Genomic DNA, 23,480 nt, shown 5'->3' on the forward strand with positions numbered 1-23,480 from the left:
AATACATAATAATATTAATAACATGATATAAATATTAACGACTTAGTATAATGATAGTAAGGATTTACCATGTCAGGCATCTTTCCAAAAACTCTAAATATATTAAATCATAGAATTCTCACAACAACTATTTTTTTTTTTCAAACGGGGTCTCACTCTGTCACCCAGGCTAGAGTACAGTGGTGCGATCTTGGTTCACTGCAACCACTAACTCCTGAGTTCAAGCGATTCTCCTACCTCAGCCCCCTGAGTAGCTGGGACTACAGGAGTGCACTACCATGCCCAGCTAGTTTTTGTGTTTTAAGTAGAGACAGGGTTTCACCATGTTGGCCAGGCTGGTCTCAAACTCCTGATCTCAAGTGATCTGCCCGCCTCGACCTCCCAACGTGCTGGGATTACAGGCACCTGGCACCGCGCCCAGCTCGTTTTTGCATTTTTAGTAGCGATGGGGTTTCACCATATTGGCCAGGCTGGTCTCGAACTCCTGACCTCAAGTGATCTGCCTGCCTTGGCCTCCCAAAGTGCTGGGATTACAGGCATTATCTACTGCACCAGGCCCTCACAACGACATTTTGATAGTACTATTATTAAGCTCATTTCACAGATGAGGAACCTGAGAGAGGTAAGGAGAAGTACAATAATCTGCCTAAGGTCGTCGTGGAGCTAGTGATTAGCTAAGCAGCTCCTGGAAGTCTCGCTGGAGAGTGTCACTGTTTAATGGACCGTTGGACATTTCCGAAGCCTTGGGTGTGTTTTACATCATTCGCTAGCCATGCACAGTGAGTGAGCTCTTGCAATGCAGCTACTGGGGCTACCACAGTTGTAGCCATAATGCTATGTACTATGGGTGAGGAACGTAATTTTTTTTTTTTAATTTGTATTAGCCAAGCATGGTGATGTGCACCTGTAGTTCCAGCTACTCAGGAGGCTGAGATGGGAAGATCGCTTGAGCCTAGGAGGTGGAGGCTGCAGTGAGCTGTATTTGTGCCATTGCACTCCAGCCTGGGTGACACAATGAGATTCCATCTCAAAACAAAAACCAGGTCATAGGTAGATAAGAGACAAATGGTTGCATTATTTTGAGTTTCTGATAAGCCTCTCCAAAGGAGCCAATCAGATATGAATGTATCTAAGTGAGCAGAGGAGACTGAATAGAATGAGAGGCAGGTCGGCCCTGAGCAGTTGCCAGCTTGACTTTTCGCTCTAGCTTAATGATTTTGAGAGGTGAAGCCCGCTGGGCTTCTGGGTCAGGTGGGGACTTTGAGAACTTTTCTGTTTAGCTAAAGGATTGTAAACGCACCAATCAGCACTCTGTGTCTAGCTAAAGGTTTGTAAACGCACCAATCAGGACTCTGTAAAAACACACCAATCAGCGCTCTGTGTCTAGCTAAAGGTTTGTAAACGCACCAATCAGCCCTCTGTAAAAACATACCTATCTGCACTCTGTAAAAACGGACCAATCAGCCCTCTGTAAAATGGACCAATCAGCGATCTGTAAAATGGACCAATCAGCAGGATGTGGTTGGGGCCAAATAAGGTAATAAAAGCTGGCCACCTGAACCAGCAGTGCCAACCTGCTCATGTCCCCTTCCACATTGTGGAAGTTTTGTTCTTTTGTTCTTCGTAATAAATCTTCCTGCTGCTCACTCTTTGAGCCCACACTACTTTTATGAGCTGTAGCACTCACTGTGAAGGTCTGCAGCTTCACTCCTGAAGTCAGCCAGACCAGGAACCCCCACTGGAAGGAAGAAACTCCTGACACATCTGAACATCTGAAGGAACGAACTCGGGACACACCATCTTTAAGAACTGTAACACTCACTGCAAGGGTCTGCGGCTTCATTCTTGAAGTCAGCAAGACCAAGAACCCACCGGAAGGAACCAATTCCGGACACAATCTGGGGACCCCGAAATTTACTTTCCCTTCACAGTCCCCTCCCTCTTCCTTCGTTCTCCTTCTCACTTCCTTTGTCTCTCTCCCCTTTCTCCTCACTCTTCCCTCATCTGATTCTCTCTCCATCTGTCTCCTTTTTTGTTGTTGTGGTGGTGGTTGTTGAGTTGGAGTCTCACTCTGTTGCCCAGTCTGGAGGCTAATGGCATGACCTTGGCTCACTGCAACGGCTGCCTCCCGAGTTCAAGCAATTCTTCTGCCTCAGCCTCCCAAGTAGCTGCGATTATAGGCACGCACCTGGATAATTTTTGTTTTGTTCTTTTTTTTTTTTTTTTGATGGAGATGGGGTTTCACTGTTTTCCAAGCTGGTATCGAACTCCTGGGTGCAAGTGATCCTCCCGCCTCCGCCTCCCAAAGTGCTGGGATTACAGGTGTGAGCCACCGCCCCCAGCTCCATCTCTCTCTTCTGTCTGCCGCTTCTCACCCCTTCCACCAAACCAGGGCGGGGAGGTGGGAGAGGGATGAAACCAGGGCGGGAAGGTGGGAGAGGGATGAAACCAGGGCGGGGAGGTGGGAGAGGGATGAAACCAGGGCGGGGAAGTGGGAGAGGGATTACAAACTCCCTCTATTTACTCTCAAGGTTCTCTGTTTCCACCTCCACTAACCCTGGAACCCTGAGGCGCCCCAGGCCTGCAGTGTATAAATGCCTTCCTGGCAGGCCTTGCTGAGACTTGAGCTCAGCAGTCCTCACCCTCCTTAATCCTAACCAAACAGGATCTGTCACTAGGCTCAGCGTGCAGAGGACGCCTCGGGTCCTTTTCCTCCTGCGAAACCACAGAGGCAGCCCTAGGGGCAAACAATAAAACAGTGTGGAGGGCTGGGGGATGAGGGTGGGAGCATGCCTGGCAGGGAACGTTTCTTTTTTTCCCTCCTTCAAAAATTGGAGGGGAGGCCTGGCGCGGTGGCTCACGCCTGTAATCCCAGCACTTTGGGAGGCCGAGGCGGGCGGATCATCCGAAGTCAGGAGTTGGAGACCAACCAAACCAATATGGTGAAACCCCATCTATACTAAAAATACAAAAATTAGCCAGGTGTGGTGGCGGGAGGCTGTAGTCCGAGCTACTCAGGAGGCTGAAACAGAAGAATTGCTTGAACCCGAGAGTGAGAGAGTGAGGTGGCAGTGAGCCGAGATCGCGCCATTGCCCTCCAGCCTGGGTGACAGAGTGAGTCTCAAACAAACAAACAAGCAAAAAAAAAAAAAAAACGAAGGGGATCAAAACTGTCAGTTGGGACAAATAGAGGCTTTACTATGGTAATTCTCTGGCTTTGAGCCAAGGACTGCACCCTCCCCAGGGGGCAGCGCTGAGAGCTGAGTCAGCCAGGATGGTTTAAAATTAAACTCAATTTTCAACATTGTAACTCCTCACAGACAAACACAAATGTGTTTACTAATAGCATTTCTCGGTTTTATCTGACTTTTGAGTTCTGAAGTCGGGAGATGTGGAGGCTGGAAGTATAAACTGAGACGAAGTGGGCAGAACAGCTCCCTCCCGGCTCCCCCATCCCCAGCCAGCCTCTCTGATTTTCTTTTTCTTTCCTTTTTCTTTTTTTTTGAGATGGAGGCTTGCTCTGTCACCCAGGCTGGAGTGTAGTGGCCCGATCTCAGCTCACTGCGACCTCTGCCTCCCAGGCTCAAGTGATTCTTCTGCCTCAGCCTCCCAGGTAGCTGGGATTACGGGCACGCGCCATGATGCCAGGCTATTTTTTTATTTTTATTTATTTATTTTTTAAAGTAGCGATGGCGTTTCACCATGATGGCCAGGCTGGTCTCGAACTACTGACCTCAGGTGGTCCGCCCACCTCGGTCTCCCAAAATGCTGGGATTACAGGCGTGAGCTCCTGCACCTGGCCCAGCCTCTCTGGTTTTGATCTAAGTCATGCCCAAAGCTTGGAAGCGGCTTTACACTACCTTTCTTTGCTCAAAAATTTGCCATCCATCTGTCTGTCCACGCAATAAATATCTAGTGATCTAATAGAGGCTGAATTCTGTGCTAAAAGCTAAGGATTATAGTATTATTTATTTATTTATTTATTTATTTATTTATTTATTTATTTATTTATTTATTTTGAGACGGAGTCTCTCTCTGTCACCCAGACCAGAGTGTAATGGCGTGATGTCGGCTCACTGCAACCTCCACCTCCCGGGTTCAAGCAATTCTTCTGCCTCGGCCTCCCGAGTAGCTGGGATTACAGGCGTGCCCCACCATGCCCAACTAATTTTTGTATTTTTAGTACAGATGGGGTTTCACCATGTTGGCCAGGCTGGTCTCGAACTCCTGACCTCGTGATCCACCTGCCTCGGCCTCCCAAAGTGCTGTGATTACAGGTGTGAGCCATCGCGCCCGGCCCTATTATTACTATTACTACTATAACAATAAAAACAGCAATTTATTTATTTATTTATTGCGAGACAGAGTCTTGCACTGTTGCCTAGGCTGGAGTGCAGTGGCAGATCATGGCTCACTGCAGCCGCAACCTCCCAGGCTGAAGCTATCTTTCTGCCTCAGCCTCCTGAGTAGCTGAGACCACAGGTGTGTGCCACTATGTCTAGCTAGTTCTTTAATTTTTGTAGAGATGGGGTCTAGCTATGTTGCCAGGGCTAGTTTTGATTTTTTTTTTTCTTGTAGAGGTAGGGTCTTGCTGCATTGCCCAGGCTGGCCTCGAGCTCCTGGGCTCAAGCGATTCTCTCGCCTCAGGCTCTCAAAGTGCTGGGACTTTGGCTGGGATTACAGGCATGCACCATCATGCCTGGCTAATTTTTGTATTTTTTGATAGAGACATGATTTCACTGTGTTTTCCCGGCTGGTCTCGAACTCCTGGCCTCAAGTGATCCTCCTGCCTCGGCTTCCCAAAGTGGTGGAATTACAGGCATGAGCCACTATGCCCAGCTCCATCTCTCTCTTCTATCTGCTGCTACTTCTAGAATACGTAGTGGGCGCAGAATAGGGACTATTTAAGTGTTTGCTGGCCAGACATGGTATCCCATGCCTGTAATCCCAGTACTTTGGGAGACACATAGCCCCTATTCTGTACCCACTACGTATTCTAGGAGTTGTTTATTTAGTCCTTCTAGAAACGTTTCAAACCTGATGTGGTGGCTCATGCCTGTAATCCCAACACTTTGAGAGGCTGAGGCAGCAGAATCGCTTGAACCCAAGAGTTTGAGGCCAGGCTGAGCAATGTAGCAAGACCCTATCTCTGCAAGAAAAAAAAAATCAAAAAATTAGTCAGGCATAGTGATGCACCTCTATGGTTCCATCTACTTGGGTGGCTGAGGTGAGAGCATTGCTTGAACCCAGGAGGTTGAGGCTTCAGTGAGCTGAGATCACCTTGCCACTGCATTCCAGCCTGGGTGACACAGCAAGACCCTGCCTCAGAAATAAATAAATAAATAATAAATAAATAAAAACCCTTCTACGTCTCCCATTTTATAGAGGAGGATATAGAGGTTCAGAGAGGCCCCCAAGTCGTATGGCTGAGCTGGGATTTGAACCCACAATGATGGGTGCTCTTCACCACCTTGTAGCTTGCCACTCTCATGAAAAACATACAGTCTGGTGCGGTACACATGATAACTACACAAACAAGGTAATTCAGATATTTAAATACTCTAAAGATTCTACATCAGGTTATTTCCAGTATTATTTTCCTGGTCATCCCTGGAAGGATGAGAAGGAACCAACCTTCAGAAGAGCTGCAGAGAGAACACCCAGACAGAGTAAAAAGCAAGTGCAAAGGCCCTGTGGTCCAAACCACTTAAAAAGATTTGGAAGCAGCAGAGGTCAGAGTAGCAGGAAGGAAGAGACAAGAGGCAACAGAGCAGGATATGATGATTTCAGGCCACAGGGGGAGTTCGGGTTTCGTTGTTTCTTTTTTGAAACAGGTTCTGGCTCTGTTTCCCGGGCTGGAGTGCAGTGCTGCAGTTTCAGCTCACTGCCTATCTTCACCTCCCGGGTCAAGCCATCCTCCCACCTCAAGCCTCTCAAGTAGCTGGGATTACAGGCATGTGCCATCACGCCTGGCTAATTTTTTTTTTTTTTTTTTTGAGACAGAGTTTTGCTCTTGTTGCCCAGGCTGGAGTGCAATGATGCGATCTCGGCTCACTGCAACCTCTGTCTCTCAGGTTCAAGCGATTCTCCTGCCTCAGCCTCCTGAGTAGCTGGGATTACAGGCATGTGTCACCATGCCCAGCTAATTTTGTATTTTTAGTAGAGACGGGGTTTCTCCTTGTTGGTCAGGCTGGTCTTGAACTCTCGACCTCAGGTGGTCCACCCGCCTCAGCCTCCCAAAGTGCTGGGATTACAGGTGTGAACCACCTTGCCCAGCTTTAATTTTTTTTTTTTTTTTGGAGATGGAGTTTTGCTCTTGTTGTCCATGCTGGAGTGCAATGGCGTGATCTCGGCTCACTGCAACCTCCGCCTCCCGGGTTCAAGCGATTCTCTTGCCTCTGCTTCCCGAGTAGCTGGGATTACAGGCATGTGCCACCACGCGTGGCTAATTTTTTGTATTTTTAGTAGAGACGGGGTTTCACCATGTTGGCCAGGCTGGTCTCGAACTCCTGACCTCAGGTGATCCGCCCGCCTCGGCCTCCCAAAGTGCTGGGATTACAGGCATGAGCCACCGTGCCCAGCCGTTAATATTTGTGTTGTTTGTAGGGGCATGGTCTTGCTATGTTGCCTAGGCTGGTTTGGGTTTTATCCCCAGTAGGACAGGATTCTAGGAGCACAGCAGGGATGGGGTGGCCATTTTACGAGCACTCCAGGGGTGGGGTTGGTAAAAGCGTCACGTCCCAGCTGTCCTCCCTCTAGGATGTTTATCACCCCTGTCCTGCAAGATCTAATTCTGTGATGTCTTTGCTGCCCCTGAATGACAACAACAAGGCAGATTACCCCAACTCTTTCCCCTCTGCTGTATATTTAAGCACCTCCCCTTTGACTTTATATCCTGGACTAGTCTGTGTAAAGACAAAGAAAAACGAGAAACAAGAGGCTTAATTCTTCCTGTATTCTGGTTTCGGGGGAGGGTCAAAATATAACTTCAGTGGATGCCTTGCTCCAAATTGCAAAACTCCCTCCTGTCATGATGAAAGATGTGTTTTTCCCCTGGATAAAGCCAATTAGCTCACACCGTCGTCACAATGACTAGGTGGCTCCAGGATGAACTATGCGTTTGATAAACGGTGCTGTCAAGTTCTGTTACTGGAGAACTAATGATTATTTATCATGAGGCATGAAGGTGACACGTTTATCTGCTTGGCTATAGAAAAAGGGTGAGATGTAGGCTGGACACGATGGCTCATGTCTGTAATCCCAGCACTTTGGGAGGCCGAGGTGGGCAGATCACGAGGTCAGGAGCTCGAGACCATCCTGGCAACATGTTGAAACCCCGCCTCTACTAAACATACAAAAAATTAGCCGGGTGAGGTGGCGGGCGCCTGTAGTCCCAGCTACTCGGGAGGCTGAGGCAGGAGAATGGCGTGAACCCGGGAGGCGGAGGTTGCAGTGAGCCGAGATTGCGTCACTGCACTCCAGCCTGGGCGACAGAGCAAGACTCTGTCTCAAAAAAAAAAGAAAAAGAAAGAGGGTGAGAGGCAGGCTGGACATGGTGGCTCACATCTGTAATCCCAGCACTTAGGGAGGATGAGGCAGGCGGATCACTTGAGGCTAGGAGTCTGAGACCAGCCATGGTAAGACCCCGTTTCTACTAAAAATACAAAAATGAAGGCCGGGCATGGTGGCTCAAATGCCTGTAATCCCAGCATATTGGAAGGCCAAGGTGGGCGGATTGCTTGAGTTCAGGAGTTTGAGATCAGCCTGGCCAACATGGCAAAACCCCGTCTCTACTAAAAATAAAAAAATTAGCCAGATGTGGTGGCGGGCGCCTGTAATCCCAGCTACTCGGGAGGCTGAGGTGGAAGGATCATTTGAACCGGGGAGGGGAAGGTTGCAGTGAGCCAAGTTCACACCACTGCACTCCAGCCTGGGTGACAAAGCCAGACTCGTCTCAAAAACAAAACAAGGCCGGGCACAGTGGCGCACGCCTGTAATGCCAGCACTTTGGGAGGCTGAGGTGGGTGGATCACAAGGTCAGGAGATGGAGACCATCCTGGCTAACACGGTGAAACCCCGTCTCTACTAAAAATACAAAAAAATTAGCCGGGCGTGGTGGTGGGCGCCTGTAGTCCCAGCTACTCGGGAGGCTGAGGCCTGAGAATGGCGTGAACCCGGGAGGCAGAACTTGCAGTGAGCCGAGATTGTGCCACTGCACTCCAGCCTGGGCGACTGAGCAAGACTCTCTCAAAAACAAAACAAAACATTAGCTGGGTATGGTGTCTCTTGCCTGTAATCCTAGCTACTCAAGAGGCTGAGGCAGGAGAATCGCTTGAGCCCAGGAGGCGGACCTTACAGTGCGCTGAGATCACTGAACTGCACTCCAGTTTGGGCGACAGAGCGAGACTCTGTCTCAAAAAAATAAATAAATAAAATAAATGAAAAAGGGCGAGATTTCTTTCTGCCTTTGCAATGTCCTAGGCCTTATCTACAATGTGCACCACACTCTGGATGAATGCTTATTCAGTGATAATATTAAGGGGTATTTTTTTCCTTTCCCTTCTACTTTTGTGCAGAGGTTTCCTGAGTTGAGAGAAGATTCTTGCATTTAGTTGTATTTCCACAACGTCAGCACGTCCTACATTTTTTTAATCTGCCCAGCCAGCCTGAATTTCAGGAAGCCAGAGAGGCCCTAGTTGGTTGCTCTTATTTATTTACTTAGAGACACAGTCTCACTCTGTTGCCCCAGGCTGGAGTGCAGTGATGGCAATCTCCGCTCACTCCAACCTCTGCCTCGTGGATTCAAGCGATTCTCGTGCTTCAGCCTCCTGAGGAGCTCGGATTACAGGCACTGACCATCACACCCAGCTAATTTTTTTGTATTTTTAGTAGAGATAGGGTTTCACCATGTTGGCCAGGCTGGTCTCGAACTCCCAACCTGAGTTGATCTGCCCGCCTCGGCCTCCCAAAGCGCTGGGATTACAGGCATGAGCCACGGCGCCTGGCCTGTTGCTATAATTTTAGAGAAACACAGTGGGCTCTATCATCAGTCCTGGGTTCAAATCCTGTGTGGTCCTGGATAGGCCACTCAAACTCTGCCTGTTTCCTCTCTAGTAAATTAGGATTACATCTGACAGCATCTATTTTGGAGAGTCATTGCTAGGACTAATGGTGACAAAGAGCTTAATACAGATCCTAGCCTAGATCAAACAATTTTAGTTAATAGTAATAACCACCTTGCTTTTAGGATAGCTGAGACTCACTGGGCCAGCACCATGCCAAGCTCCTATCTTAGTAACAATGAAATGAGGCCTACCTTTACAATAAAAGCTAACATATCCTGTTGACCATGTGGCAGGCACTGGGCTAATTCCTTTTTAGTTTTTTAAATTTTTTAGAGACAGGATCTGGCTCTGTCACCCAGGCTGGAGTGCAGTGGCATGATCTCAGCTCACTGCAACCTCTGCCTCCTGGGCTCAAGTCACCCTCCCACCGCAGCCTCCTGAGTAGCTGGGACTACAAGGGTGCACCATCACACCTGGCTAATTTTTGTATTTTTTGTAGAGACAGGGTTTCGCCATGTTGGCCAGGCTAGTCTTGAACTCTTGAGCTAAAGTGATCCGCCTGCCTTGGCCTCCCAAAGTGTGGAATTACAGGCGTGAGCCACCATGCCTGGCTGTCTGCCTTTACTTTCTTTCTGTCCTTTTTTTTTGCTTTGAGACAGAGTCTCAATCTGTTGCCCAAGCTGGAGTGCAGCAGAACAATCATAGCTCACTGTAGCCTCAACCTCCTGGACCCAAGTGATCCTCCGACCTCAGCCTCCTGAGTAGCTGGGACTATAGGCACGTAACATCATGCCTGGCTAATTTTTATTTTATTTTTAGTAGAGAAGGTTTTGCTGTATTGCCCAGGCTGTTCTCAAACTACTGAACTCAAGTGATCCTCCCATCTTGGCCTCCCAAAATGTTGGGACTGCAGGCCTGGCTAATTAAAAAAAATTTTTTTTGCAGAGATGGGGGTCTCACAATGTTGCCCAGGCTCGTCCTGAACTCCTGGGCTCAAGCAAGTCTCCCACCTCGGCATCCGAAAGTACTGGGATTACAGGCAAGAGCCACTGCGCCTGGCCTCTCTTTGCATTTTTCTTTTCTTTTCTTCCTTTCTTTCCTCTCCCTCTCTCTCTCTTTCTCTCTTCTCTTTTTTGAGATCAAGTCTCACTCTGTTGCCCAGGCTGGAGTGCAGTGGCGTGATCTTGGCTCACTGCAACCTCCACCTCCCAGGTTCAAGCGATTATTGTGCCTCAGCAACCCAAGTAGCTGGAACTACAGGCGTGAGCCACCACACCTGGCTAATTTTCTTTTTGTATTTTTAATATAGATGAGGTTTCACCATGTTGGCCAGGCTGGTCTCGAACTCCTGACCTCAGGTGATCTGCCCATCTCGGCCTCCCAAAGTGCCAGGATTACAGGCATAAGCCACCTAGCCCGGCCTGCATTTTTCAAGACTACAATAAACTGTCATTAACTATCGTCACCCTGCTATACAATAGATGTCTTGAATTTTTTCCTCCCATCTAACTGTAATTATGTATCTTTTTACCACCTCTCCTCATCCATCTTCCTCAACACCCTTCCCAGCCTCTGGTAACCACCATGGTAACCTGCAGACACCTTCATCTCCAACTTCCGGCCTGCAGAACGGAGAGACGAAACATTTCTGTTGTTGAGGCCTCCAGTCTGTGGTACTTGGTTATATCAGCCTCAGAAAACTAATGCAACCTCCAAATCCCTCATCGCTCCCTCTGAGTGTCTTGTCTACTTTTTCTCCAGTGTCCTGTAAGTCCTCAAAGCCTGCAGGGGCACATAGCAGGGGCTCAATGTACAAATGCCCATTCACTGACTACATGATCCTCCCAGGGGAGGCAGAAGAAACACGAGCCAGTTAAAGAAGAGAGACTGGGGTCGGGTGCGATGGCTCATGCCTGTAATCCCAGCACTTTGGGAAGATGAAGCAGGAGGATTGCTTGAGTCCAGGAGTTCAGGACCAGCTTGGGCAACATAGGGAGACCCTTTTTCTCTACTTTTATTTATTTTTACTTTTTATTTTTTTGGAGACGAAGTCTTGCTCTTGTCCCCCAGGCTGGGGTGCAATGGCATGATCTCGGCTCAATGCAACCTCCGCCTCCTGGGTTCAAGCAATTCTCTTGCCTCTGCTTCCTGAGTAGCTGGGATTACAGGTGCCTGCCACCACACCCAGCTAATTTTTGTATTTTTAGAGACGGGGTTTCACCATGTTGGCCAGGCTGGTCTCGAACTCCTGACCTCAGGTGATCCGCCCACCTCAGCCTTCCAAAGCGCTGGGATTACAGGCATGAGCCACCGCGCCCAGCCTCCTTTCTCTATTTTTATAAAAATTCTTGGGCTGGGCGCAGTGGCTCACACCTGTAATCCCAGCATTTTGGGAGGCTGAGGTTGGCGGATCATGAGATCAGGAGATCAAGACCATCCTGGCTAACATGGTGAAACCCCGTCTCTACAAAAAATACAAAAAAAAATTAGCCGGGCATGACGGCGGGCGCCTGTAGTCCCAGCTACTCGGGAGGCTGAGGCAGGAGAATGGCGTGAACCCGGGAGGCAGAGCTTGCAGTGAGCCGAGTTAGAGCCACTGCACTCCAGCCTGGGCTACAGAGTGAGACTCTGTCTCAAAAACAACAACAACCACCAAAAAAAAAAAAAAAAATTCTTGGCCAGGTGTGGTGGCTTACGCCTGTAATCCCAACACTTTGGCAGGCTGAGGCAGGTGGATCACCTGAGATTAGGAGTTTGAAACCAGCCTGACCAACATGGTGAAAACCCATCTCTACTAAAAATACAAAATTAGCTGGGCGTGGTGGCACACGCCTGTAATCCCAGCTACTAGGGAAGCTGAGGCAGGAGAATTGCTTGAATCAGGAAGGCGGAGGTTACAGTGAGCCGAGATGGCACCATAGCACTCCAGCCTGAGCAACAAGAGCAAAACTCCGTCTCGACAAAAAATAAATAAAATAAATAAAATAAAATAAAAATTATTTTAAAAAAAAGAGAGAGAGAGAGAAAGAGAGAAGAGATTGGGAACTGGCCCCATGTCTCCTGCTACAGGACCTTGGGAAAATCCTGAACCCTTTGAACCTCAGTTTGCTCCTCCATAAAACGGGGCCATCAGACCATCAGCCAATATCTCTAAGCTCCCTGTGGGATTGTGAATCCTACATGTCCCCCACCCCAGGCTTGCATGAAAAATAAGGTTTCTCTTGGGTGCCACACAGAGAGGATCCCTTCTGTGTCCCTCAAGCCATCTGTGACCTTCCCACTTCATAAAAGCAAAGGTCACTTGCTCATTGAAACTTCCTCTGTGCCAGGCAAGAGCTGAATAATCATCTTGCATCGCCCCAACAGGCCCCTCAAGCAAGATGCTATTATCATTATCATGATGCCCTTTTTGCAGATGGGGAAAAGTGAGGCTCAGAAAGACCAAGTCTGCAGGCCCCATCTCTACTGAAAATACAAAAACGTTAGCGCCCGTAATCCCAGCTACTCCGGAGGCTGGGGCAGGAGAATTGCTGAGATCGCGCCATTGCACTCCAGCCTGGGCGACAAGACCAAAACTCTGTCTCAAAAAAAAAAAAGAAACAGAAAGTAAAGGGGGAGAAGGAAAGGAAGAGGGTGGTTGGGGACACAGAAGAGGTGACAGTTGGGTAGGGACTCAAGCTGGAAAGGGGGACAAAGTGGAAGCTGGGTGCAGTGGCTCATGCCTGTAATCCCAGCACTTTGGGAGGCCAAGGCGGGAGGATCACTTGTGCCTGGGAGTTCTAGACCAACCTGGCCAACACCGGGAGACCTCGTCTCTACAAAATATTTAAAAACAATTAGCTGAGCTAGGTGGCACACATCTGTGGTCCCAGCTACTTGGGAGGCTGAATTGGGAGAAGCACTTGAGTTTGGGAGGTCTAGGCTGCAGTGAGCCGTGATCATGCCACCATACTCCAGCCTGGGCAACAGAGCAAGATCCTGTCAAAAAAAAGGAAGGAAGGAAGGAGTGGGGTTGACATGCAAGGCCATTTGAGAATGGGCTGGGACATTGTGGACTCATTTCCCTCCTCCCCAGAGGACCAGAAGGAGCAAGAGATCCCCTTACCTGTGGGCAGCAGGTATCTCAGCATTAGTAACACCAGGGCCCACCGCCGGCCTCCAGGGGCACCCTGCCACAGGCCGGCCATTCACGGCTTCAGGAAGACTTGGGGGCTGCTCTTTGCCCTCGTTCCAGCCCCCCAGCCAAGCCCAGAGACATGTCCAGCAGCCCCGGGCGGCCAGGTGCCTAAGATCTGGCGGGTATCAAATGTGCCCAGTCAGCCTAATCCCTGCGAGGCCGGGCGGGGCTGGGAAGGATCCCCTCGCCTATTCCCAGGCCCTGATTGGCTCCCTGGGCCCTTGGTTCTGCCTGTCTGGGCTCCCAGGAAGACAGGGCTCCATGGGCATTGAGGGGAGCGGGAGTTTCAGCTGCCAGGCTCAGCTGCGGGTGTCAGGAAAAGTCTCCCTAGAATGTTCCCCAGACCCAGAGCTGCACTGCGACTTTCATGGGCCACAATCACTTTTGCAATTTACCCATTACTTTTTTTTTTTTTTTTTGAAAAGAAGTCCTATTGTGTTGCCCAGGCTGGAATGCAGTGGTGCCATCTTGTCTCACAGCAAACTCCACCTTCCGGTTCAAGCGATTCTTGTACCTCAGCCTCCCGAGTAGCTAGGACTACAGGCACACACCACCATGCCCAGCTAATTTTTGTATTTTTTAGTAGAGACAGGGTTTCACCATGTTGGTCAGGCTGGTCTCGAACTCCCGATCTCAAGTGATCTGCCAGCCTTGGCCTCACAAAGTGCTGAGATTACAGGCGTGAGCCACAGCGCCCAGCCTATACTTACATTCCTCCCTCCCCAGCTTTATTGAAGAATGATTGGCAAATAAAACATTAAATGTCTTATAATTTGTAATAATTTTTGAGCAAAGAGGCCCCCATTTTCACTTTGCACTGGACCCTGCAAATCACGCCTCTGGTCCTGCTGCAAGCGGTAGTCTCTGCTATTCCACAGCAGCCTCATGTTCTCTCTCTGTGACGCTCTGAATTGTATCCCCCTCAAATTCACAAGTTGAAGCCTTTACTTCCGATGTGACTGCATTCAGCAACAGTTTTCAGGCTGGGCGCGGTGGCTCATGCCTGTAATCCCAGCACTTTGGGAGGCCGAGGAGGGTGGATCACCTGAGGTCGGGAGTTCGAGACCAACCTGACCAACATGGAGAAACCCCATCTCTACTAAAAATACAAAAATCAGCTGGGTGTGGTGGTGGGCACCTGTAATCCCAGCTACTCAGGAGGATTCAAGTGATTCTTCTGCCTCAGCCTCCCAAGTAGCTGGGATTACACGTGCACGCCACTACACCCGGGTAATTTTTTTTTTTTTTAGATGGAGTCTTGCTCTGTCGCCAGGCTGGAGTGCAGTGGCGCGATCTTGATTCACTGCAACCTCCGCCTCCCGAGTTCAAGTGATTCTTCTGCCTCAGCCTCCTGAGTAGCTGGGACTGCAGGCAGTGCCACCATTTTTGTAATTTTAGTAGATTTTTGTACTTTTAGTAGAGACAGGGTTTCACCATGTTAGCTAGGCTAATCTCGAACTCCTGGCCTCAGGTGATCTGCCCGCCTCGGCCTTTCAAAGTGCTGGCATTACAGGCCTAAGCCACCACGCCCGGCCTATTTTTTTTTTTTTTTTTTTGAGAGACAAGGTCTTGCTCTGTCACACAGGCTGGAGTGCACTGGTGCGATGGCTCACTGCAACCTCCACCTCCCAGGCTCAAGTGATCCTCCCACCTCAGTCTCCCGAGTAGCTGGGTTACAGGTGTGCACCACCACATCTGGCTAATTTTTGTATTTTTAGTAGAGACAGGGTTTCACCATGTTGCCCAGTCTGGTCTCGAACTCCTGAGCTCAAGCAATCCTCCCGACTCTACTTCCCAATGTGCTGGGATTATAGGCATGAGCCACTGCACTTGGTCATCTAAGTCTTATTGCTTATCTCCAGCACCTATCAACTTAGAATATGCTTGCTAAATGAATAAATATGTGAATTAAAGAATAAGTGGGCTGGGCATGGTGGCTCACACTTGTAATCCCAGCACTTTGGGAGGCTGAGTCAGGTGGATCACAAGGTCAGGAGTTCAAGACCAGCCTGACCAACATGGTGAAACCCTGTCTCTACTAAAAATACAAAAAATTAGCTGGGCGTGGTAGTGGGCACCTGTAATCCCAGCTACTTGGGAGGCTGTGGCAGAGAATTGCCTGCATCAGGGAGGCGGAGGTTGCAGTGAGCCGAGATCGTGCCACTGCATTCCAGCCTGGGAGACAGAGTGAGTCCGTCTCAAAAAAAAAAAAAAAAATGAAAATAGAGTTGGCTTTGAGTGGAGAGAAATCAAGGAGGACCACCCACAGGAGGTATTCAAAACCTTCCAGTTAAAATTTGCCCACCAGCTTTGCCATATAATGTGGAATCAGAGAGTGTGATGTCTCCAGCTTTGTTCATTTTGCTTGAGATGGCTTTGGCTATTTGGGGTCTCTATCGATGGATAAATGGATAAAGAAAATGTGTGTATATATATATATATGGTTACCATATATATATATATAGATGGTATATATATATACCATATCTATATATATATATAGATATAGATATAGATGTGTATATATATATATAGATGGTTACCAGGGCTGGGGAAGTGGGAAGACTGAAGAGAGTTAGTTGGTCAAAGGACACATGTTTTAGTTAGCAGGAATAAGTTCTAGTGATCTATTGTAACTATAGGTCAAAATAATGATTACATATTTCTTTTTTTTTTTTTTTTGAGACAGAGTCTCGCTCTGTCACCCAGGCTGAAGTGCAGTGGCCCGATCACAGTTCACTGAAACCTCCGCCTCGCAGGTTCAAGCAATTCTCCCGCCTCAGCCTGCTGAGTAGCTGGGATTACAGGTACACGCCACTACACCCAGCTAATTTTTGGATTTTTAGTAGAGACGGGGGTTTCACCATGTTGGTCAGGCTGGTCTTGAACTCCTGACCTCAGGTGATCCACCTGCCTTGGCCTCCCAAAGTGCCGGGATTACAGGTATGAGCCACCATGCCCGGCCCACATATTTGAAAATTGCTAAAAAGAGTTTATTTTACATAGCGACGTCGCTATTAAGAAAAAAAAAAAGTTTATTTTAAATGCTCTTACCACACACACACACACACACACACACACGATAAGTAGGTGAGTTGATGGCTATGTTAATTAGCTTCTTAAATAATTCCACAAGATATACATACAAATATCAAAATATCAGATTGTACCCCATAAATAGATACAATTATTATTTGTCATTAAACTTTTTAAATAAAGAAAATTTAAAAATAAACAATTGTCCACCAGGTTCCTCTTTCTTTTTCTTTTCTTTTCCTTTTTTTTTTTTTTTTTTTTTTGAGACAGGGTCTCACTCTGTTCCTCAGGCTGGAGTGCAGTAGTGCAATCATAGCTCTCTGCAGCCTCAAACTCTTGGGCCCAAGCAATCCACCTGCCTCAGTCTCCTGAGTAACTGGGACTACAGGCATGTACCACCGTGCCCAGCTGATTTATACTTTTTTGTTTTGTAGAGACTGGTTCTGGATATGTTGCCCAGGGTTTTTGTTTTTTTTTATGTGGGGGTGGGTGGGTGGGGGGTGAGGACCGAGCCTTGCTCTGGCACCCAGGTTTGAGTATAGTGGTGTGATCTTGGCTCACTGCAACCTCCGCCTCCCGGGTTCAAGTAATTTTCATGCCTAGCCTCCCAAGTAGCTGGGACTACAGGTGCTCGCCACCACACCTGGCTAATTTTTTTTTTTATATTTCTGATAGAGACAAGGTTTCACCATGTTGGCCAGGCTGGTCTCAAACTCCTGAGTTCAGGTGATCTGCCTGCCTTAGCCTCCCAGAGTATTGGGATTACAGGTGTGAGTTCGGCTCCAGGCTGGATCTTGAATTCCTGGGCTCAAGCCATCCTTCTGCCTCAGCCTCCCAGAATGCTGGGATTACAAAGCTTGAGACAGCACCTTGGCCACCAGGCTCCTCTTTTCTTTTTTCTTTTTTCTTTTTTTTTGAGATGGAGTCTCGCTGTGTCACCCAGGCTAGAGTGCAGTGGCACGATCTCGGCTCACCGCAACCTCTGTCTCCCGGGTTCAAGCGATTCTCCTGCCTCAGCCTCCTGAGTAGCTGGGACTATAGCCGCACACCACCAAGCCTGGCTAATTTTTGTATTGTTAGTAGAGATGGGGTTTCACCATGTTGGGCAGGCTGGTCGTGAACTCCTGACCTAGTGATCTGCCCACCTTGGCCTCTCAAAGCGCTGGGATTACAGATGTGAGGCACTGCTCCTGGCCAGGTTCCTCTTTTCAAAGGCAGCTCCCGGGGGCACGGCTGACTTGTGTCCGGTAACTTTTTTTTTTTTTTTTTTTTTTTTTAAGGAAAACCATCTAGTTTTTTGGGAAAACCAGACTCAGAGCTCAGAGGATCTGAGCAGAGATTTAGGCTCCTGGGTCCTCCAGCTCCTTGAACCCACGGGGAATCCAGCAGCGGTTGCTCCCTTCCCCACTAAGGAATGCAGGAACCCTGCCCAGAAGTGGCATTAGTAACTGAGCTCTCCCTTTGTCCCTAAGCTGCCATTCCATTGTCTTCTCCCGGTGATCACGGAAAAGGTCCTGGAGGGTGGAGGAGAGGTGCTCAGAATGGAGGAGGAGGAGGGGTGCTGGGACTGCTCAGCTCCTGCTGAAGTAAACACCTGCTCTGTGTTCCATAAGCTGGGACCCCAGGGTCAGGCCAAAGGGAAATGGATACCCCGGGTTTGGGTGGTCGCCACAAATTCTAATGCATGTACTGCCTACATCATAGCCGCCCCCCCACCAAATAAGCCCAGTGGTTAAGCGTACAGTTTCTGGAGCCTGGTGCCAGAGTTTGAAACCTCCTTTTTTTTTTTTTTTTTTTTTTTTGGAGACAAGGTCCTACTCTGTCGCCCAGGCTGGAGTGCAGTGGCACGATCTCGGCTCACTGCAACCTCCACCTCCCAGGTTCAAGCGATTCTCCTGCCTCAGCCTCCCTAGTAGCTGGGATTACAGGCACCCCCGACTGTGCCCACCTAATTTTTGTATTTTTAGTAGAGACGGGGTTTTACCATGTTGGCCAGGCTGGTCTTGAACTTCTGACCTCAGATGATCCACCTGCCTCAGCCTCCCAAAGTGCTAGGATTACAGGCTTCAACCACCACGCCCGGCCTAATTTTTTTTTTTTTTTTTTTGAGACAGTTTCGCTCTTGTCACCCAGGTTAGAGTGCAATGGCACGGTCTCAGCTCACCTCAAACTCCACCTCCCAGATTCAAGCGATTCTCCTGCCTCAGCCTCCGGAGTAGCTGGGATTACAGGTGTGCACCATGACGCCCAGATAATTTTTGTATTTTTAGTAGAGACGGGGTTTCACCATGTTGGTCAGACTGGTCTTGAACTCCCGACCTCAGGTGACCAGCCCTCCTTGGCCTCCCAAAGTGTTGGGATTACAGGCGTGAGCCACCACACCCGGCCCTCTTTAAAGTTCTAAAATGCTTCTAACCTTTAAGCTGTCCTTGTTCATTCCTGGGCTTAGGCCAAACTGACTTTGGGAAGGAATTCAGCTCATGGTTTGACTCTGAAACAAAACTGATAACAGCCCTTTCCCCTAAAGACCCACTTCTTGCCTGGGAACCAGTCTGCCTTTGCAGGACTAACAAATTAGCTACAAGATTAGAAATTACAGTTTAGGAGTCATGCAGCCTCTGGGTCCAAGAGTCTGAACGTCCCCAAATTGCTCCCAGAGGTAGCATCACTATTGTAAAACCTAAAATCAGTGCTTGAGATAGTTTGCAGACCCTGAACTCGATGGATCAGCTGACACCACCCAGACCATCAGACCAGACTACTCAAGATCGCGCCATTGCACTCCAGCCTGGGCAACAAGAGTGAAACCCCATCTCAGAAAAAAAAAAAAAAAAAAAAAAGAAGGAAAAGAAAGGACACTTCCTGTCCTTATTCCTGGGAATTTATTTAACAATTTAATTTCTCACCATACTCAAGGGAAGGCACAGCCTATTGCAAAGTCATTTTGCACGAAAGCAAACTGGGGCTCAGAGATCCAGGCCTCCAGTCAGTGCTGGTGTCATGGACAACCAGGCTGAGGGCCCATGGCAGAACCTGTTTTATGACATGGCTGCTCTCCCTGAAGCCAGTGAGGCACAAAGCCTAGGGGAGTGGACAAGGGACAGGAAGGTGTGGGTTTCCGTCCTGCTGTGTGACCTTGGGGAAGTCACCTAACCTCTCTGAGCCTCAGTTTTCTTTCTTTTTTCTTATTTATTTATTTTGAGACAGAGTCTCGCTCTGTCGCCCGGGCCGGAGTGCAGTGGCGCAATCTCAGCTCACTGCAAGCTCCGTCTCCCAGGTTCAAGTGATTCTCCTGCCTCAGCCTCCCGAGTAGCTGGGATTACAAGCACGTGCCACCACGCCCGGCTAATTTTTGTATTTTTAATACAGATGGGGTTTCTCCATGTTGGTCAGGATGGTCTCGAACTCCTGACCTCGTGATTTGCCCGCCTTAGCTTCCCAAAGTGCTGGGATTACAGGCATGAGCCACCGTGCCCAGACTTCTTGTTTTTAGTTTTTGTTTTTTTTTTAATGAAAAAAAAAAAGTATTATTATGGCCGGGCACGGTGGCTCACGTCTGTAATCCCAGCACTTTGGGAGGCCAAGGTGGGTGGATCACCTGAGGTTAGGAGTTGGAGACCAGCCTGACCAACATGGCAAAACCTCATCTCTACTATAAATACAAAAATTAGCTGGGCATGGTGTCGCATGTGTGTAATCCCAGCTACTTGGGAGGCTGAGGCAGGAAAATCGCTTGAACCCGGGAGGCAGAGGTTGCAGTGAGCTGAGATTGTGCCACTGCACCCCAGCCTGGGCAACAGAGAGAGACTCTGTCTCAAAAACAAAACAAAACAAAACAAAAACCAGAAGAGATGTGTGGTGCATGTAAAATACACATGAGATGAGATTTTGAAGACTGATTTTGAAAAAAAGAATGTAAAATGTCTTGGCCATAATTTTCATCAGAATTACTTGATTTGTATTTAAATATCATGGCATTTAGTTTATGGGGGATTTTTTTGTTTTAATTTATCTTTTTTCTTTTTTTCGAGCAAATGCTTAACATCCAAAGTTTATGGTTATATGTTTGAGATGGGATCTCATTCTGTCGCCCAGGCTGGGGTGCAGTGGCTCACTGCAGCCTCTACCTCCTGGGTTCAAGCCATCCTCCCACCTCAGCCTCCCGAGTAGCTGGGACTATATAGGTATGTGCCATCACGTTTGACTAATTTTTAAAATTTTTTGTAGAAGCCGGGTGCAGTGGCAAACGCCTGTAATCCCAGCACTCTGGGAGGCCAAGGCGGGCGGATCACCTGAGGTCAGGAGTTTGAGACCAGCCTGGCCGACATGGTGAAACTCCATCTCTACCAAAAATACAAAATTAGCTGGGGGTGGTGGCGCGTGCCTGTAATCCCAGCTACTTGGGAGGCTGAGACAGGAAAATCTCTTGAACCTGGGAGACAGAAATTGCAATGAGCCAAGATTGTGCACTCCAGCCTGGACGACAAAGTGAGACTCTGTCTAAAAAAAAAAAAAAAAAATTTTCTGTAGACACCGAATCTCACTATATATGTTCCCCAGGATGAACTTGAAGTCCTGGGCTCAAGTGATCCTCCCATCTCAGCCTCCCAAAGTGCTGGGATTACAGGTGTGAGCCACCGGGCCCGACCCATAGATGCTTGTTAAGGGAAAATCCCAGCACTTTGGGAGGCCAAGGAGGGTGGATCACCTGAAGTCAGGAGTTCGAGACCAGCCTGGCCAATATGGTGAAACCCCATCTCTACAAAAAATACAAAAGTTAGCTGGGCTTTTTGGCTGGTGCTTGCAATCCTTGAGAGGCTGAGGCAGGAGAATCACTTGCCTGTAGTCTCAGCTACTTGGGAGGCTGGGGTTGGAGGATTTGCTTGAGCCCAGGAGTTCGAGGCTGCAGTCAGCTATGATAGCGCCACTGTACTTCAGCCTGGGCAACAGAGGGAGACCTGGTCCCTTAAAAAAAAAAAAAGACATTTCTCAAGAGGGCCTTCTACCTTCCTTCCTTCCCTTTGAAAAACCTAGGAGGGAGTTACAGATGTTATTGTTCACCAGCTGTATCCTAAGGAATTCAGGCTCCTCCTAAAGGAAAATGCCTTTTCCCCTTTCCTCACCTCGTTTTAGATACTCTCTGGAGGATTTTCCTTAGATTCTCGCTGAAACCTGACTCTCTCCTAACAATGCAAACATTCCTGGGCTCTCTATGGGGAAGCTGTGGCCCTGTGCCTGACCCCAAGGCACTGGGAGAGAAAGCCTTTCCTGACCCCAAGGTGTTACAAGAAAGGGGTCCCAATCCAAACCCCAAGAGAGGGCTCTTGGATCTCAGGCAAGTCCATAAAGTGAAAACAAGTTTTTAGGAAAGTAAAGGAATAAAAGAATGGCTACTCCATAGACAGAGCAGCCCCGAGGGCTGCTGGTTGCCCATTTTTATGGTTAATTCTTGATGATATGCTAAACAAGGGGTGGATTATTCATGCCCCCACTTTTTAGAGCATCTGGGGTAATTTCCTGATGTCGCCATGGCATCTGTAAACTGTCATGGTGTTACCGGTAGAAGGTGTCCAGGTTCTTGGCATCCCAAACAAAGAATTGGACAAAACACACCAACAAAGCAAAAGCAAGGAAGGCAGAAGCAGGGATTTTTTTTTTTTTTTTTTTTTGAGACGGAGTCTTCCTCTGTCGTCCATGCTGGAGTTGGCTCACCGCAACCTCTACCTCCCGGGTTCAAGTGATTCTCCTGCCTCAGCCTCCCGAGCAGCTGGGATTGCAGGTATGCACCACCAGGCTCGGCTAATTTTGTATTTCTTTAAATAGAGGCGGGGTTTCTCCATGTTGGTTAGGCTGGTCTCGAACTCCCAACCTCAGGTGAACTCCCAACCTCAGGTGATCCGCCCTCCTCGGCCTCCCAAAGTGCTGGGATTACAGGTGTGAGCCACCGCGCCCCAGCCAGAGGCAGGGATTTATTGAGAATGAAAGCACACTCCACAGTGTGGGAGTGGGCCGGAGCATAGGGGCTCAAAGGCCCCATTACAGAATTTTTCGGAGTTTAAATACCCTCTACTTGGGGTACGCCCTATGTAAATGGAGAGGATGAAGTAAGGTTACAGTCATTGACTTGGCTTCCGCCCTTCCTGCCATAGGTGAAGTGTGAATCGACCTTATATTCTTGGCCTCCAGACCCTGTTTTCCTGACTCAATGACACTGATGGGAGTGTAGCAGTGAGGACAACCAGAGGTCACTATTGGGGCCATCTTGGTTTTGGTGGGTTTTGACTGGCTTCTTTTTGCAAGCTGTTTTATCAGCAAGGTCTTTATGACCTGCATCTTGTGCTGACCTCCTATCTCATCCTGTGACTTAGAATGCCTTAATTGTCTGGGAACACAGCCCAGCAGGTCTTGGCCTTATTTTACCCAGCCCCTACACAAGATGGAGTCGCTCTGGTTTAAACATCTCTGACAAAGGCATTCAGAGAGAAAGTCTGTCCACGTGAACATTGTCTCCTAAGCTTGCCGGGTGCTCCAATCACAGCCATGGGCAGGACGTGTGACAGCTGGTCTCCCCCTCCAAGACTCCCAGACTAGCAGGCAAATCTAACATTCCAGAAACCCTTAAATAGTTCATGAATGACACCTGAAACCTGCATTCTGCTGGGGGAGGCAGGGACGGACGTGTCTTGGCCGTGGCTGGGAAGCAAGATTTTTAAAGCTCAGGCCTGAGCTGGAAGAAAAGACTGGAGGAAGAGGGGAGGGGATGGGCAGGATTCCAACTCTCCCGGGGGAGTTCCAGGCTGGGGCAGCACCGGTTTCACTTTCTGAAGCGGAGGGAGGTCTCTGTCCATCTCCTGCTGACACCCACCCCACCTGGGCCTGGCTGCTACCCGAGGGTAACATCTGCACCCAGCCATGCACCGCACCGCCGTTCCCACTGCCCATGACTCACTCGGCCCCCCTTGCGTTCTTTGTTCTTCGCCTCCTTCCCCCACCTCCCTGCAGGCTTCACACTTTGCAGGCCTAGGTCTTAGTCATCTCTGGGAACGGCTCCAATTTTCTTACAATGATAAGTAAATGGATCATTCTTTAGCTCGGCTAGAATGTCCCCATCTTTATTCTCAGAGCAATTCCTTGCACATAGCCGCATGCCCTCATCATAGGGATTTTGCCCTGGCTGCCACCTTGCCCTCCTTCTGGTTCCC

At 48.7% G+C, this 23,480-nt stretch overlaps 1 protein-coding gene across 1 annotated transcript in view; it reads right to left on the reverse strand.

The window, feature by feature from the left end:
* The window catches only part of MUC16 (mucin 16, cell surface associated), a 239,107-nt gene extending 223,481 nt beyond the window's left edge, over window positions 1–15,626 (reverse strand). Inside the window, exon 1 of the mRNA XM_063599829.1 lies at window positions 13,171–15,626. Coding sequence (XP_063455899.1) covers window positions 13,171–13,252 — 82 coding nt within the window. The 5' untranslated portion in view covers window positions 13,253–15,626. The remainder of the gene's footprint in view (window positions 1–13,170) is intronic.
* Window positions 15,627–23,480: the final 7,854 nt, after the last annotated feature.

Source organism: Pan paniscus, chromosome 20, assembly GCF_029289425.2.
Source record: "Pan paniscus chromosome 20, NHGRI_mPanPan1-v2.0_pri, whole genome shotgun sequence".
NCBI lineage: Eukaryota > Metazoa > Chordata > Mammalia > Primates > Hominidae > Pan > Pan paniscus.